We start from the raw sequence: 19,931 nt of genomic DNA, 5'->3' as shown, positions 1-19,931 counted from the left end.
ATGTTAGTGTGCAATGGGCAATGATAGCTGTAGATGACTACATTCCTCTCACATGCTGCTACTAATGCTGTGGTTATGGCCATCAAGCTAATAAATGTACAGAAAAACAACACTGTAGTCACTGCATGGACAACCACAGCTACAAGTGTGAAATTCCAAAAACAAGTTGAAATTAAACATTTATTATAACAATTTATTAAAACAAAAACTAGAAAAAACCTCCATTGTTAAAACTGATCAAAGATCAGATCAGTTGTGCTAGTCACATGAAGAAAAAGACAAGAAAAAAAATTCTATTAATGTAAAGCATGACGCAAATAATGTCCCATCAACATCTTATGTCTAGAGTTAATGGATGGTGTCAGGTAAATTCCCCAAAGTGGACCTTTCTTGTGACCCGAACAGGTCTCATCTTCCACTTAGGGACAGACGAGGGACCAATCAGGGAGCAGGGAAAAGGGGATGTGGACCAATCAGGATAGATAAAAAGGGAAGAACGGAGGTTGATATAATCCCAATCTTCAAGGACACGAGACTCCGAAAAGGTTCCAACGCAAACGGGACTTTTCCAATTTTCAACGTGAGTGTTGAGTGATGACGTCAAATTGTTGACTTCAACACTCAACACTCACGTTGAAGTCAACAATTTGACGTCATCAATGATGTTCCAACTCGAATACAAAGTGCTTAGTTCCCATAATTCCATTCTCAGCAAGATGGATTCCATTCAAATGTCTTACCAATTACCCACAATTCATTGGAAAGTAGCAGTCAACATATCTGTTGAGTGCTGAGTGTGTTGAGACAGCGCTGACAACAGTGCCACTTCAATGTTGAAAAAAGGAATGACTTTTAATGAATGTTGAGATCAGTGCTGAGTCAGCATTGAAAATTGGAATGTTTCGAAAAAGACAGCATGTGTCAACAGACTGTCTTTTTAGGACGAAGTTTTCCGTCTTCATGCCAATACTGAAGCTGTGCTGCTGCCGATGCCAACTAATGGAGTCTCCCCACCTGTCTCACGAACTGTTTAACAACACTGCTCTGGGGCCACCTGTGACGACAAACAACGAAAAGAACATTGACACTCAGGAAGTGAAATACAAGACAACATTGACACTTGGGACTTCTGAACAGCTAATTGTGTTCAGAAATATTTGTTTTGTAGTGTAAGTTTGTTTTATGCTAAAATAAACTGACTTTTTTGTAAGATACTTGTTATCTTGTCTCTTCCGCCACACCCACACGTGAACATCCGTAGATCATCCTGACATGGGATTAACAATCCCTCTAAAACTCGACTGGCTAACTTACACAAGGTTTGCCGTATCCAGAGTCAGGAACCATGCTGTGATAATTGTGCAAAGGCCAATAACACTCTACTAGAAGGGAGCAAACACAAGACCATGCATAATGCATTCTCTTAACAGTGTCCCATGATCAAATGCATGAATACACAAGCTGCCAGTAGGGTCAGCTATGAATAATACACCCGTACACAATACAAAAATAGGTAGCTATAAACTCATATAGATTAAAATGTTAACTGCCATCTGATGTGCCAGCGATCGTACTAGTTATGGCCGTACAGAGCCATCCGACTGCTCGACGTCATATAACCAATGTAGTTTCACTCAAGGTTAAATTATAAAGAGCTTCATAAGACGTTGTTTTACATCCTAGTGGTGGCCTCTGGCGGACATCTATAAAAGTGGCTCCGACCTCTGGTTGTTGTATGGCCTCATGAAGTTATTCGACGTTGTAGTGCTTTTTTAATAAAAATCTATTTTATATCTGATAGTGTTTTTTTTTTAATAGTAAATAGTTAAAAAAAAGGGAAAAAATATCAAAAACTAGTTCAATTATTCTCTTTTATCACACACAAATTTTAGAATGGCAATGACAAATAAGGATTATCACCGGGTTGAAGCGAGATAACGCTGTATATTTGATTTGAAAACATAAAAAAAAATTAACAATTGTAAAAAGGGCAATATTACAATAAAAGACAACAAAATTAATATTTGGTCCATGAGAAATCAAAGTGTGTTGAAGGATGGCATCATGTAAGCTAGAAAAAGAAAAGATATTACTGCAAAGCAAAAATTTATTAAACAGATATAGTTCTAATTGCACAAGATTATTAGCAGTAAAATGCAATTAGTGCAACCAAGATTTATTAAATAAACTCCATTGTTCTATTTTATCTTTTTTTTTTGTTGACAAAGTATTCATCTACATTTCACTTTACAGAACCTTAGTTAAACAAGTTTATATTAATGATATTAATATATTAAAATCCATTCGAGTAGAATGGATTCTCCATTAATATAGACTTGTTAATATAGACTTAATACTCTATTTTGAACACAATATTTCTTTCAATTATTAGATTGATAAACAAAAACAAATAAAGCAAATTCCTTTCAAATTTCAATTTTTTTCATATTTTAAATAGAAATTGATAATAGAAAATGTTGCACACAATGCACATATCACCAAATTATTTGTGAGCTGAAATACTTTACACATATTGCAGTTTGTCCATGAGAAATAAAGTAATCTGCAATTGTCCAGTATGCTTTGAACAAACTGAAAATTGTATATCACGATGAGTAAAAACTGAAATAAAAAGTTATTTTAGACTTTACAGCTGTGTGCTGGATAATCCTAGGATCACTAAAGCACCAGGCTTTGATTATGACATTTATAATGTACAGTACATTAAATAGTCCCAAATTTGTAGACAATGTATAATAACACAATTTGTAATTAATTCAATAAATTTGTACATAAAATCTATCTATATTAAAGGATCTATGATGAAAAGATTTACCTTTAAGAATTTGTTTCTTTGGTAACAAATGTTATATAAAATATTTTTATATAATAAAATATATTAAAGAATATAACAAGAAATGGTATTTTATCTTAAAGATCACAAATGTTCAACAAATTTATTCTCATTTATATATTATACATTAATAGCATGCATTTTTTCCCTGAAAATATTTTAATTTGTTTATTATATAAAAAATTTAATGAATAAATTTACTATTTCTCTGGATTTCAGACAATGTAAGCTATGTTTTATGCTTCTATTTTAAGGTAATTTTATTTTCCGATCATTTGATCAATTATTGTATTAGGATTTTAAAAACTGCAGTGATACAAACCAATTTACTTTTTTCTTTTTTTAAAGTTCTTTAAGTTATAAAATTTTTGAATTTTAAAATTTATTTAAGTTATTGGATATTTAAATTAGTTGGTCCTGTAAATTTATTTTATATTCAATTAATTTTTTGAATCATTAATCTATTGTGTTTTTTTAAAATATGAACATCTGTGCCTAAAAGATAAACTGGACTATTATTTCATTGATTCTTCAAATATATTAATTTCTTTTGAATATCAATAAAACTACAGAATCGAATATCTGTTGAATCAAATTTTTATATTAAAATTAATAAATAATTTTTTACAGTAGAAAAGTCATTGATTTTTCTTACTTATGATTTAACAGTATGAATAAAAATATAAAACTGATAATTAGCATATTATAAAAGCACTGACTATACTCATCACATTTCAAACAATATAGAATTTAAAGACAGAAGAAACAGCATATCAAAACATTGTGAATTTTTAAAATTTTATCTCATCACATGAAAAATACCCCAAATACACTCCAAAAGATCCAGTGATAAGTTGCATAACTTTCCTGACAAAAAATACTAAGATATATTAGCACAAAATTGAAATTGTTTGTGACACCATCTCAATGAAATTTTGTTAAATAAATAACTTTTATATTATTAATTATTATAAAATGGCAAAAAGCTTAAAGTTTATAGTAAAGATGGGTTTTATAAAAAATTGTAAATGTTAATACTGAGTAAATCTTCATTAAGTTTGACCCCACTCAAGACATGACACACAATCCCTTCCTCCCACTCCTTTTAACTACCAAAATTTAATAGTATCAATGGCCCTTATATACAAGTTAACATGCCAAATTTTGCTTCTTAATTGTTATCCCATCCTATTAAATGATATTAAAAAGAAACAGACACCAACATGCACATATTCATGGATTTTTTTTTACTTTTTTTGGGTTCAGGTAGTCTCAAAATGTGAAGACTTGCAAAAAACTTAAGAGGATCAAAATTTGACATAATTCCAATACTTTTCCTGTGTTATTTACAATAACCAGGAAAGTAAAATCATGAAATTTTTTCTTGCTATAAAAAATTTATTATTTCATTTTATTAAGTTTAAAATTAAATAATTTTAAACGTTTATTGTAAAACTTACTTGTTGTAAACTCTAACCACATTTCTTTCCAGAGAGATTGAAGATCTTCATTTTCTTCATTTGATATGAAAAATAAAAATTTTTAATTTAAATATATATTTGCATTAAAAATTAATCATCATAAATAAAACACAAATATGTAATTTAATAATTACGTTAACATGAAAACAATTCTAAGTTCTTTAAAATAACAACTGCTTTGCTGGCATTCACTTTTATTTACAAATTACTCTAGTGCTTACAAACAACCAAGTCAATTGTCAGGAGACATACAAATGAATTAATTTAGTAGCTATCTCCTAGATCTGCACTACAGTCAGATATTACATCAATAAGTGAGAATTTTGGAATAAGAGAAAGAGCTTGGAAACTGCTGAAAAAAAATTATGGATATATGAAAGGTGTTTGACAGAAAAAGTAATCACTGACAAAGATTGTGAAATGTCAATGAATGCCTGGAAATGGCTCATAAATAAGTATTATTGTTAATAAATATGTAGTTTTAGGACTAATTAAGGCAGGACTTCTTTCTATCGAGGGTGAAGTTTTTGATATTTTATGTCCATATTTTTTATTGTTAGTTTTAGTATAGGCTTATTTTTGCTGATGTGAGAAATGCAGTCCTCATACAGTGAGTAAGTAATGGATGCATATAACAAACAAAAAGCATGTAATGAGGCTATAATGGTGCTGTAAGGTTGACTAGGTATCTTTAATTCCTTAACTGACAGACATTGTAAAGATCCAGAACTGAAAAGAATAAAATTGAAAGTTTATATGTGGTATATTTCAATATCTATAATTTTCTTTTGTTTTTCCACACAGTTATATTGAAGATTTTTTAATCAAATTTTAAGTTTAAATTTATGTTTTCACCCATTTTTTTAAGCATTACAGATGGAATGGAGAAATGTGGTTTATTAGAAGTGGAGCACTTAATTAATACAGTAGAGTAAGCATCTGCTTGAACAATGGCATTCTGCTTTAAGATAGTTCTGACAGAGTGACATTATGTAAGATTAGTTTAGCCAGCTGCTTTGCTAAAGAGCTGCAGCACCACCCATTCACTAAATGCATCAAATGTTGCATGTATGGGTAAGTGGGAGGTTGTTGATTATGATTGCATTGATTGACAGAATTTTAAGAATATTTGATGGGCTTTGCTCATATTTTGTTTCTCAAGAAAAATGTCCTGTTGTATTGGAGAAATTGTTTACAGATCCCTGTTTAAAATTATGGTTATCATTTGCAAGATATTAAGTAGATGTATTCCAAATATACACCAGCTTCATTGAAAATATTTCAGTTATAAAAGTAGTAGTTAAGAAAGAACATTTTGTCAAGATATTAGAAGACTGAAGAAGTGAGTTCTCTAACTTCTGATGTCAAAAAAATAGTAAAAGTGTTATACAGATTCAAATAAAAGTAACTTAAGTTTATTGAAGTAGCAGGAAATTTCTACAAAAATAGCCTATAATATATGAACAAAATAGAAGTGCAGCTGAGAAACACTGAGAAATTTAAGTTACTAAGGAAGCTACTGTACCTGAATGGAAAAAAATTCAGTTTAGTCTGAACAAAGACTAATAACAAACTCATGTATTTGATCAGTGGACCTTCATAAAAGATATAATCATGGGATGATTGAATACTTGGAATAAATAAAATATTTCCGCATTTGATAGATGAATTGAAATGTTTTGTAAAATGAGTGAACAATATCTATTGATACAATTTCAGAATTTTTTATAATTTAGTAGAGTTTATTCAAGTGTGGCATTTGTGGAAAAATACTTTCTATTAAAAAATAGCATATAAGGAGAAATCCAGGTTAAGTGTTGAATCAATAAAAGCTGTGCTAATTGTAAGAAAATTTATTGCATAAAGTAAGTTCATCTGAAAAATACATGTAGTATGCTGATGCTGATTAAATATAGCATTTAAAATTAGTCATTAAATATAACAAAGCTAACCTTTAGATGATTTTCCGTGCATGGCAAAAAATACTAGAGGCAATGCTTCAGTCAAATGTCTTCTAAATATATCAGGACTGTGTAAGGCTATTGAATGCATGGTATATACACAAGATGTATGAACATAATCTTCTAAAAAAAGAAAAAAAACATATAATAATTTGTATTTTACACTATTATAATCAATAATATCTCTATCAACTACAGAGATCTCAACCTCTGATTTTAAAAAAAGCTGACATTTACCAATAATGCAGACAACCAAAATTTTAATCAAAACATAGGGGTTTTGACAATTTTGATGTGATTCTCTAGTACAAAATGTACAGAAATAGCAAAATACAGTAGACTTTTGCTAATCTGACCATTCCTTGTACAGAATGAATAACAAGTGAATATATAGGCTCAAAGGCAGTAAATGACTTGACCCATAGCTCTTCAGTACCATTTTTCTTTTGGAGATAGGTGAGCAAATAACACAAAACACTGACATGTAAGACTGCAAGAAATAAAACCAAGTAAACAGGAAAACAGGATGTGTAACATGACTAACATTTTCATAGATTATCACACTGGAGAGTATGCTGAATTATTGAAAGGCTGGATAAGTGGAAGTCTACTCTAAATTATTAAATATGATAATGATATAAGATTATTTTAACAAATCTGTTTTTACTTTTCATCATTTTGTACTTGTTACATTAGCACAGTATATATGTATGTATGTATGTATGTATGTATATATATATATATATATATATATACACATAAATACATATATGAATATATACATACATATAAGTTAATGACAAGCATATATCTATAATTTTGTATAATTAAAGCAAAAAAATTTCAACATTGTCACTTTCTTTGATGCTATACAGAAATTTAAGAAAAATAACTTAGGCAGCCATCCTTAATTTTGCCAACAGCAATCAAATAAAAATTTTAATGCCAAATGATATCAGGCTATATTACTACTACTATTACAAATTTACAACCCCACCTATGCATTTGGTGAGAGAATATTTTTTATTAACTAATGTTTTAGTATATTCCTATAGGCCATCATCGGATTTATTAAAACCATATAAAAAAATGTCCAATGAATAGAACATTCCATTTAAATTTTAACTATATAACAACATCTTGAAGCCCGATGTTTTAATACAAACACAAAGAATCACTATTAATAATTATAATAGCCTGATTATTAATGGCAATCCTTTGGCTTAAATTTTAACCTTTAAAGTATTCTAAATACAAATTTAAATTGAAACAAATTAAATAAATAACTTATGNTCTACAGAATTCCTTGACTGTAGAAGTGATGTCTTGGTAGGAGGGAAATTGCAATGAAAATCTGACCATCATTTGTTTTCAGGACATAATCATTTGGCTGTGAGGAGGCATTATCCAACACCAACATTGCTCTTTGAGGTTAACTTTTCAAGCACAGTTATTTGCAAACAGAAAAACAAAGTGATTAAAATAAACCAGTCTTAATTCATCTGTGTTTTGGCCTGGTTATAATAAGGGAGCAGAAATGTGTCATTTTCCTGCTCAAGATTTCTTAGTTTTTTAGATTTGCCAATATAGACCAGTTTCAATTTGTGCAAACCACTTGGCATTGAAACACTATTTAAGTTATTTGTAGGTTATTCAGTTATTTGATCCTTACTTGACATTTGTCCTGAAGCAATTTTTTCTTTTTGTAAGACTGATGTTTTTGATGGCAAAGTTTTTCAATACAAGACCATCATATATTTGATCAGGTGACAGATCATGAGCCATAACAAGTTGTTTAAATTCCTTTATGTACAGGAAAGCAGCATCAATGTCATCACTTAGTTTCTTCGCCTGAATTTCTAATTCCATGTTAGATTTTGAAGAGTTACAACCATCCTTGAATGATGAAAATGGTTCACTGATCATTGAAACCATTTGATTTTTTCTACTAATAAGAGCTCTAACACTGGATAGGCTATTGCATATTTCTGCATGAACCATGTAAAAACTGTAGTATCCAAGTTGTAAAATTTTGAGTCCTGTTTTGGCTTCTGCCATACTATAAAATGTATCTGATGAAGTCTAAAATTTATTAACTCTGCTTTCTTGTGAATCATGTCCTGCATGGTTTGAATCTCTATGATAAATTTAAGCTATTTATTCCAGGAAAAAATGAGATTAAATAGCATATAAAGGGTTCTCTGCGAGTATGGTTTTGGATTGTGAAAAAAAAAAAGAAAGATATTTTCTTGAGATGTACATATGCACATTTTAACATATCCCTTAGGATAGTACTTATCTAGTTCATTAGCCTAGAGAGGTATTCTTTTTGCAGAAACTGTTGGAACTGCAGATATAAAAAGTACATTGGAAAGTTTTCTAAATTCCTGGAAATCCCTTGTTTTTTATTTCTACTTTGTGCACTTATAATAGGCATTCTCAATGACAAGTCTGCTTTTTCTGAACCTTGCACATAACAGTGGAACACAATAAAAATTATTGCATGGATAATCAGGTACACAGTTAATCAGAACATGAATAATTGAGGTTTTAATGTACTAAAGTTATTTTAATTACAAACTTTTTCATATATATACCTTTCCTTTCCATAATCTTCCTGATAATGCTGAAATAATAAACTGAATAAAATTAAATATTTTCTTATCAACTTTATTTCCAACATTTTTTGCCAATGTTACAAGACATTCAGCAGACTGTTGTTTCATAAACCATGACTGAGATTCAAAGCCTTTCTGCACTAAATTCAATATTTCATCAATATATAATAATATTCCAGATTCAGCACCTGAAATTTAATCAATATTACAGTTTTAATTAAGAACATTCTTATAAATTAATAAAACTTCTAATGTTTAATTATCAATATGTTTAAAAACAATTAATTTTGACTAAGAAAGATGTTAAATGATATTACAAGATAATTAAATAATGCAACAACATTTATTAATCATATGCTATTATTATAATAATCAAAATGCTAAAATTTATTTATTCAGAAGAAGGTTCTATTTGCACAGTTTTTGTGATTACTATAAAAAATAAATGGATCTGCCATTGTTGTTAATAATAATAATTATTATGAAATAGATGTCAACTCACACCTACAAAAATTTTTGTACTTGGAGAGCACTATGCCTTTAGAAATATACAACTAAAAAGTACTGCCCCTGATGTTGACAACATTAATGCCAACATAATAAAATATATATCTGAATTTTTAATAAATAAATCTTTTGACAGTGGCATCTCCAGATAAACTATGACATAACCTTGCAATACCAATTTATAAAAAACAGGAAAAAGATCCGATATAAACAACTACCATCCTATAGCATCATATCCACTCTGGCGAAAATGTTTGAAAAATATTCTATGAGAGAAGAGAACAATGAAAAGTGAAAGAGAAGGAAAAAGAACAAATAAGAAAATATTTGTCATGCATGATGCTTAAATAATTTTGTTTTTTCTGTTTTCCTATTTACTAATGCATTCAACTAAAAAACATCTGAAAAATTTTTTTACTCATGATGTCAAATTGCTAATCTAATTTACATTTTAATAATCATGAATGTAAATAAATAAATGAAAATATAAATATCGAAAGAAAGTTTACTGTCAAAATGCAGTGAAGCTGCAAATGATCTTTTCTTGCTAGCAGACGAGACTATCCGAGCATTGGTTCATCATCCAATAATGATGTTGATATGTTGAATAGTTTAATTAGTAAAGCAGTTTCAAAATCCCTAGCTGATAGTGTCTGTCATATTCAACAAGAGATTTCCGAGAAGATTGGCTCTTTCATTGATAGCAAAGTCAACAAAATATTGGGCACTGCAAAAAACACTATTATGACCAGCTTACTGACTTCCTTCTACACTGGTGTTGCTGCTAGGGCTAACTCGACAAACACCAAAATTATCCAGAAAACAGTCAAAAAACATACACAGTCCAGTGCTGGCACACACGTGGTTCTTGTTTTTCCAAAAGAAAACATTAATATCACTCAGGATGAAATAAGACAAACACTCACTATGAACATAGAGCCTAGTCAGTTAAGAATCTCAGTTAAAACACTCAGGAAAATTAGAAATAATGGAGTTTGCATTCAGTTAAATACAAAAGTTGACAGCAACAAAATGGTGGCTGCCATAAACTCAGTAAAAACATTAACGAACAGGTTAGAAATCAGATATTCGGCAGCCAAACAACCTAAGGTTATTCTGTTAAATGTCCTTGGTGACGCTGTTACCAGCACCTTCATACAGGAACTCTACATCCAGAACACTGCAATAAATACTACATACATACTCCAGGAATTTCAAGACCCTTGCTGTGTTCTAATGAAAATAAACTGCAATACGTGCTGTTGAATTAATGTGTTCCTTTTACTAGGAGTTATCTGAAGAACAACATGTAATCTAGAAATGTCTGTCATGTTGTGGTTTATGTTAGTGTGCAATGGGCAATGATAGCTGTAGATGACTACATTCCTCTCACATGCTGCTACTAATGCTGTGGTTATGGCCATCAAGCTAATAAATGTACAGAAAAACAACACTGTAGTCACTGCAACCACAGCTACAAGTGTGAAATTCCAAAAACAAGTTGAAATTAAACATTTATTATAACAATTTATTAAAACAAAAACTAGAAAAAAACCTCCATTGTTAAAACTGATCAAAGATCAGATCAGTTGTGCTAGTCATATGAAGAAAAAGACAAGAAAAAAAAATTCTATTAATGTAAAGCATGACGCAAATAATGTCCCATCAACATCTTATGTCTAGAGTTAATGGATGGTGTCAGGTAAATTCCCCAAAGTGGACCTTTCTTGTGACCCGAACAGGTCTCATCTTTCACTTAGGGACAGACGAGGGACCAATCAGGGAGCAGGAAAAAGGGGATGTGGACCAATCAGGATAGATAAAAAGGGAAGAACGGAGGTTGATATAATCCCAATCTTCAAGGACACGAGACTCCGAAAAGGTTCCAACGCAAACGGGACTTTTCCAATTTTCAACGTGAGTGTTGAGTGATGACGTCAAATTGTTAACTTCAACACTCACGTTGAAGTCAACAATTTGACGTCATCAATGATGTTCCAACTCGAATACAAAGTGCTTAGTTCCCATAATTCCATTCTCAGCAAGATGGATTCCATTCAAATGTCTTACCAATTACCCACAATTCATTGGAAAGTAGCAGTCAACATATCTGTTGAGTGCTGAGTGTGTTGAGACAGCGCTGACAACAGTGCCACTTCAATGTTGAAAAAAGGAATGACTTTTAATGAATGTTGAGATCAGTGCTGAGTCAGCATTGAAAATTGGAATGTTTCGAAAAAGACAGCATGTGTCAACAGACTGTCTTTTTAGGACGAAGTTTTCCGTCTTCATGCCAATACTGAAGCTGTGCTGCTGCCGATGCCAACTAATGGAGTCTCCCCACCTGTCTCACGAACTGTTTAACAACACTGCTCTGGGGCCACCTGTGACGACAAACAAGGAAAAGAACATTGACACTCAGGAAGTGAAATACAAGACAACATTGACACTTGGGACTTCTGAACAGCTAATTGTGTTCAGAAATATTTGTTTTGTAGTGTAAGTTTGTTTTATGCTAAAATAAACTGACTTTTTTGTAAGATACTTGTTATCTTGTCTCTTCCGCCACACCCACACGTGAACATCCGTAGATCATCCTGACATGGGATTAACAATCCCTCTAAAACTCGACTGGCTAACTTACACAAGGTTTGCCGTATCCAGAGTCAGGAACCATGCTGTGATAATTGTGCAAAGGCCAATAACACTCTACTAGAAGGGAGCAAACACAAGACCATGCATAATGCATTCTCTTAACAGTGTCCCATGATCAAATGCATGAATACACAAGCTGCCAGTAGGGTCAGCTATGAATAATACACCCGTACACAATACAAAAATAGGTAGCTATAAACTCATATAGATTAAAATGTTAACTGCCATCTGATGTGCCAGCGATCGTACTAGTTATGGCCGTACAGAGCCATCCGACTGCTCGACGTCATATAACCAATGTAGTTTCACTCAAGGTTAAATTATAAAGAGCTTCATAAGACGTTGTTTTACATCCTAGTGGTGGCCTCTGGCGGACATCTATAAAAGTGGCTCCGACCTCTGGTTGTTGTATGGCCTCATGAAGTTATTCGACGTTGTAGTGCTTTTTTAATAAAAATCTATTTTATATCTGATAGTGTTTTTTTTTTAATAGTAAATAGTTAAAAAAAAGGGAAAAAATATCAAAAACTAGTTCAATTATTCTCTTTTATCACACACAAATTTTAGAATGGCAATGACAAATAAGGATTATCACCGGGTTGAAGCGAGATAACGCTGTATATTTGATTTGAAAACATAAAAAAAAATTAACAATTGTAAAAAGGGCAATATTACAATAAAAGACAACAAAATTAATATTTGGTCCATGAGAAATCAAAGTGTGTTGAAGGATGGCATCATGTAAGCTAGAAAAAGAAAAGATATTACTGCAAAGCAAAAATTTATTAAACAGATATAGTTCTAATTGCACAAGATTATTAGCAGTAAAATGCAATTAGTGCAACCAAGATTTATTAAATAAACTCCATTGTTCTATTTTATCTTTTTTTTTTGTTGACAAAGTATTCATCTACATTTCACTTTACAGAACCTTAGTTAAACAAGTTTATATTAATGATATTAATATATTAAAATCCATTCGAGTAGAATGGATTCTCCATTAATATAGACTTGTTAATATAGACTTAATACTCTATTTTGAACACAATATTTCTTTCAATTATTAGATTGATAAACAAAAACAAATAAAGCAAATTCCTTTCAAATTTCAATTTTTTTCATATTTTAAATAGAAATTGATAATAGAAAATGTTGCACACAATGCACATATCACCAAATTATTTGTGAGCTGAAATACTTTACACATATTGCAGTTTGTCCATGAGAAATAAAGTAATCTGCAATTGTCCAGTATGCTTTGAACAAACTGAAAATTGTATATCACGATGAGTAAAAACTGAAATAAAAAGTTATTTTAGACTTTACAGCTGTGTGCTGGATAATCCTAGGATCACTAAAGCACCAGGCTTTGATTATGACATTTATAATGTACAGTACATTAAATAGTCCCAAATTTGTAGACAATGTATAATAACACAATTTGTAATTAATTCAATAAATTTGTACATAAAATCTATCTATATTAAAGGATCTATGATGAAAAGATTTACCTTTAAGAATTTGTTTCTTTGGTAACAAATGTTATATAAAATATTTTTATATAATAAAATATATTAAAGAATATAACAAGAAATGGTATTTTATCTTAAAGATCACAAATGTTCAACAAATTTATTCTCATTTATATATTATACATTAATAGCATGCATTTTTTCCCTGAAAATATTTTAATTTGTTTATTATATAAAAAATTTAATGAATAAATTTACTATTTCTCTGGATTTCAGACAATGTAAGCTATGTTTTATGCTTCTATTTTAAGGTAATTTTATTTTCCGATCATTTGATCAATTATTGTATTAGGATTTTAAAAACTGCAGTGATACAAACCAATTTACTTTTTTCTTTTTTTAAAGTTCTTTAAGTTATAAAATTTTTGAATTTTAAAATTTATTTAAGTTATTGGATATTTAAATTAGTTGGTCCTGTAAATTTATTTTATATTCAATTAATTTTTTGAATCATTAATCTATTGTGTTTTTTTAAAATATGAACATCTGTGCCTAAAAGATAAACTGGACTATTATTTCATTGATTCTTCAAATATATTAATTTCTTTTGAATATCAATAAAACTACAGAATCGAATATCTGTTGAATCAAATTTTTATATTAAAATTAATAAATAATTTTTTACAGTAGAAAAGTCATTGATTTTTCTTACTTATGATTTAACAGTATGAATAAAAATATAAAACTGATAATTAGCATATTATAAAAGCACTGACTATACTCATCACATTTCAAACAATATAGAATTTAAAGACAGAAGAAACAGCATATCAAAACATTGTGAATTTTTAAAATTTTATCTCATCACATGAAAAATACCCCAAATACACTCCAAAAGATCCAGTGATAAGTTGCATAACTTTCCTGACAAAAAATACTAAGATATATTAGCACAAAATTGAAATTGTTTGTGACACCATCTCAATGAAATTTTGTTAAATAAATAACTTTTATATTATTAATTATTATAAAATGGCAAAAAGCTTAAAGTTTATAGTAAAGATGGGTTTTATAAAAAATTGTAAATGTTAATACTGAGTAAATCTTCATTAAGTTTGACCCCACTCAAGACATGACACACAATCCCTTCCTCCCACTCCTTTTAACTACCAAAATTTAATAGTATCAATGGCCCTTATATACAAGTTAACATGCCAAATTTTGCTTCTTAATTGTTATCCCATCCTATTAAATGATATTAAAAAGAAACAGACACCAACATGCACATATTCATGGATTTTTTTTTACTTTTTTTGGGTTCAGGTAGTCTCAAAATGTGAAGACTTGCAAAAAACTTAAGAGGATCAAATTTGACATAATTCCAATGCTTTTCCTGTGTTATTTACAATAACCAGGAAAGTAAAATCATGAAATTTTTTCTTGCTATAAAAAATTTATTATTTCATTTTATTAAGTTTAAAATTAAATAATTTTAAACGTTTATTGTAAAACTTACTTGTTGTAAACTCTAACCACATTTCTTTCCAGAGAGATTGAAGGTCTTCATTTTCTTCATTTGATATGAAAAATAAAAATTTTTAATTTAAATATATATTTGCATTAAAAATTAATCATCATAAATAAAACACAAATATATAATTTAATAATTACGTTAACATGAAAACAATTCTAAGTTCTTTAAAATAACAACTGCTTTGCTGGCATTCACTTTTATTTACAAATTACTCTAGTGCTTACAAACAACCAAGTCAATTGTCAGGAGACATACAAATGAATTAATTTAGTAGCTATCTCCTAGATCTGCACTACAGTCAGATATTACATCAATAAGTGAGAATTTTGGAATAAGAGAAAGAGCTTGGAAACTGCTGAAAAAAAATTATGGATATATGAAAGGTGTTTGACAGAAAAAGTAATCACTGACAAAGATTGTGAAATGTCAATGAATGCCTGGAAATGGCTCATAAATAAGTATTATTGTTAATAAATATGTAGTTTTAGGACTAATTAAGGCAGGACTTCTTTCTATCGAGGGTGAAGTTTTTGATATTTTATGTCCATATTTTTTATTGTTAGTTTTAGTATAGGCTTATTTTTGCTGATGTGAGAAATGCAGTCCTCATACAGTGAGTAAGTAATGGATGCATATAACAAACAAAAAGCATGTAATGAGGCTATAATGGTGCTGTAAGGTTGACTAGGTATCTTTAATTCCTTAACTGACAGACATTGTAAAGATCCAGAACTGAAAAGAATAAAATTGAAAGTTTATATGTGGTATATTTCAATATCTATAATTTTCTTTTGTTTTTCCACACAGTTATATTGAAGATTTTTTAATCAAATTTTAAGTTTAAATTTATGTTTTCACCCATTTTTTTAAGCATTACAGATGGAATGGAGAAATGTGGTTTATTAGAAGTGGAGCACTTAATTAATACAGTAGAGTAAGCATCTGCTTGAACAATGGCATTCTGCTTTAAGATAGTTCTGACAGAGTGACATTATGTAAGATTAGTTTAGCCAGCTGCTTTGCTAAAGAGCTGCAGCACCACCCATTCACTAAATGCATCAAATGTTGCATGTATGGGTAAGTGGGAGGTTGTTGATTATGATTGCATTGATTGACAGAATTTTAAGAATATTTGATGGGCTTTGCTCATATTTTGTTTCTCAAGAAAAATGTCCTGTTGTATTGGAGAAATTGTTTACAGATCCCTGTTTAAAATTATGGTTATCATTTGCAAGATATTAAGTAGATGTATTCCAAATATACACCAGCTTCATTGAAAATATTTCAGTTATAAAAGTAGTAGTTAAGAAAGAACATTTTGTCAAGATATTAGAAGACTGAAGAAGTGAGTTCTCTAACTTCTGATGTCAAAAAAATAGTAAAAGTGTTATACAGATTCAAATAAAAGTAACTTAAGTTTATTGAAGTAGCAGGAAATTTCTACAAAAATAGCCTATAATATATGAACAAAATAGAAGTGCAGCTGAGAAACACTGAGAAATTTAAGTTACTAAGGAAGCTACTGTACCTGAATGGAAAAAAATTCAGTTTAGTCTGAACAAAGACTAATAACAAACTCATGTATTTGATCAGTGGACCTTCATAAAAGATATAATCATGGGATGATTGAATACTTGGAATAAATAAAATATTTCCGCATTTGATAGATGAATTGAAATGTTTTGTAAAATGAGTGAACAATATCTATTGATACAATTTCAGAATTTTTTATAATTTAGTAGAGTTTATTCAAGTGTGGCATTTGTGGAAAAATACTTTCTATTAAAAAATAGCATATAAGGAGAAATCCAGGTTAAGTGTTGAATCAATAAAAGCTGTGCTAATTGTAAGAAAATTTATTGCATAAAGTAAGTTCATCTGAAAAATACATGTAGTATGCTGATGCTGATTAAATATAGCATTTAAAATTAGTCATTAAATATAACAAAGCTAACCTTTAGATGATTTTCCGTGCATGGCAAAAAATACTAGAGGCAATGCTTCAGTCAAATGTCTTCTAAATATATCAGGACTGTGTAAGGCTATTGAATGCATGGTATATACACAAGATGTATGAACATAATCTTCTAAAAAAAGAAAAAAAACATATAATAATTTGTATTTTACACTATTATAATCAATAATATCTCTATCAACTACAGAGATCTCAACCTCTGATTTTAAAAAAAGCTGACATTTACCAATAATGCAGACAACCTAAATTTTAATCAAAACATAGGGGTTTTGACAATTTTGATGTGATTCTCTAGTACAAAATGTACAGAAATAGCAAAAAATACAGTAGACTTTTGCTAATCTGACCATTCCTTGTACAGAATGAATAACAAGTGAATATATAGGCTCAAAGGCAGTAAATGACTTGACCCATAGCTCTTCAGTACCATTTTTCTTTTGGAGATAGGTGAGCAAATAACACAAAACACTGACATGTAAGACTGCAAGAAATAAAACCAAGTAAACAGGAAAACAGGATGTGTAACATGACTAACATTTTCATAGATTATCACACTGGAGAGTATGCTGAATTATTGAAAGGCTGGATAAGTGGAAGTCTACTCTAAATTATTAAATATGATAATGATATAAGATTATTTTAACAAATCTGTTTTTACTTTTCATCATTTTGTACTTGTTACATTAGCACAGTATATATGTATGTATGTATGTATGTATGTATATATATATATATATATATATATACACATAAATACATATATGAATATATACATACATATAAGTTAATGACAAGCATATATCTATAATTTTGTATAATTAAAGCAAAAAAATTTCAACATTGTCACTTTCTTTGATGCTATACAGAAATTTAAGAAAAATAACTTAGGCAGCCATCCTTAATTTTGCCAACAGCAATCAAATAAAAATTTTAATGCCAAATGATATCAGGCTATATTACTACTACTATTACAAATTTACAACCCCACCTATGCATTTGGTGAGAGAATATTTTTTATTAACTAATGTTTTAGTATATTCCTATAGGCCATCATCGGATTTATTAAAACCATATAAAAAAATGTCCAATGAATAGAACATTCCATTTAAATTTTAACTATATAACAACATCTTGAAGCCCGATGTTTTAATACAAACACAAAGAATCACTATTAATAATTATAATAGCCTGATTATTAATGGCAATCCTTTGGCTTAAATTTTAACCTTTAAAGTATTCTAAATACAAATTTAAATTGAAACAAATTAAATAAATAACTTATGAAAAATATAAGGTTAACAATAAATAAAAATAAAGTTAAAAAATATACAAGGTTAACAAAATACAAATAAATATGAGAATAAGAAAAACATATAACAACCTATATTGTTATAGCTCTCACAAGAGATGCAAACACATTACCTTCAGCCTGAAAACACATCATTGAAAAAAAGATTTGGGCATAAAAACCCCTGAATTATGTGTCCTCCTATAATCATATTTGGCTTGTGTGTTATACTCTCAAACAGTTTTTATTATATTTTTCTTATTACAGTTTCAATACTTCAAATACCTTATAATTATTGTATTTTATCTTACAAACTATCATAATTTTTTATTTGACTGTAGAGAAAAATATAAAATTTGATAAAACTTTTGTTATTAAAACTGAGTGTAACAAGAAACAATGCTTTTAAAGATTTATAATTAGAATTGACAAAAAAGTAGACAAATACTGAATAAAGCAGACAGAACTTTACTTTATTAGACAAATTCTGTTATCATTAAATTGAAAGTCTCTGATGACTTAATAAGAACTGAAAGCAGAGTTGCTTAAAGGAATAAACTGGTTTATAACAAAATCACCAACAAGTGTTGAAAATCTTGTATAATATGATTGTTTTAAAAAATTAAATTCATATTCTAGTATTTATTATTGTTTAAAAAAATTTNGCCACACCCACACGTGAACATCCGTAGATCATCCTGACATGGGATTAACAATCCCTCTAAAACTCGACTGGCTAACTTACACAAGGTTTGCCGTATCCAGAGTCAGGAACCATGCTGTGATAATTGTGCAAAGGCCAATAACACTCTACTAGAAGGGAGCAAACACAAGACCATGCATAATGCATTCTCTTAACAGTGTCCCATGATCAAATGCATGAATACACAAGCTGCCAGTAGGGTCAGCTATGAATAATACACCCGTACACAATACAAAAATAGGTAGCTATAAACTCATATAGATTAAAATGTTAACTGCCATCTGATGTGCCAGCGATCGTACTAGTTATGGCCGTACAGAGCCATCCGACTGCTCGACGTCATATAACCAATGTAGTTTCACTCAAGGTTAAATTATAAAGAGCTTCATAAGACGTTGTTTTACATCCTAGTGGTGGCCTCTGGCTAACATCTATAAAAGTGGCTCCGACCTCTGGTTGTTGTATGGCCTCATGAAGTTATTCGACGTTGTAGTGCTTTTTTAATAAAAATCTATTTTATATCTGATAGTGTTTTTTTTTTAATAGTAAATAGTTAAAAAAAAGGGAAAAAATATCAAAAACTAGTTCAATTATTCTCTTTTATCACACACAAATTTTAGAATGGCAATGACAAATAAGGATTATCACCGGGTTGAAGCGAGATAACGCTGTATATTTGATTTGAAAGCATAAAAAAAAATTAACAATTGTAAAAAGGGCAATATTACAATAAAAGACAACAAAATTAATATTTGGTCCATGAGAAATCAAAGTGTGTTGAAGGATGGCATCATGTAATCTAGAAAAAGAAAAGATATTACTGCAAAGCAAAAATTTATTAAACAGATATAGTTCTAATTGCACAAGATTATTAGCAGTAAAA

At 29.6% G+C, this 19,931-nt stretch overlaps 1 protein-coding gene across 1 annotated transcript in view; it reads right to left on the bottom strand.

The window, feature by feature from the left end:
• The window catches only part of LOC111636942 (proteasome-associated protein ECM29 homolog), a 39,860-nt gene extending 22,630 nt beyond the window's left edge, over window positions 1-17,230 (bottom strand). The window contains exons 1-3 of the mRNA XM_023382328.1: window positions 17,038-17,230; window positions 15,065-15,118; window positions 8,894-9,102 (exon numbers count right to left, since the gene is read on the bottom strand). Of these exons, the coding sequence (XP_023238096.1) occupies window positions 8,894-9,102; window positions 15,065-15,118; window positions 17,038-17,137 (363 nt within the window). The 5' untranslated portion in view covers window positions 17,138-17,230. The remainder of the gene's footprint in view (window positions 1-8,893; window positions 9,103-15,064; window positions 15,119-17,037) is intronic.
• Window positions 17,231-19,931: the final 2,701 nt, after the last annotated feature.

This window comes from Centruroides sculpturatus, unplaced genomic scaffold, assembly GCF_000671375.1.
Source record: "Centruroides sculpturatus isolate CEXI.00-Female unplaced genomic scaffold, Cexi_2.0 scaffold128, whole genome shotgun sequence".
Classification (NCBI taxonomy): domain Eukaryota; kingdom Metazoa; phylum Arthropoda; class Arachnida; order Scorpiones; family Buthidae; genus Centruroides; species Centruroides sculpturatus.
This window is presented reverse-complemented; position numbering and strand designations above follow the sequence as displayed.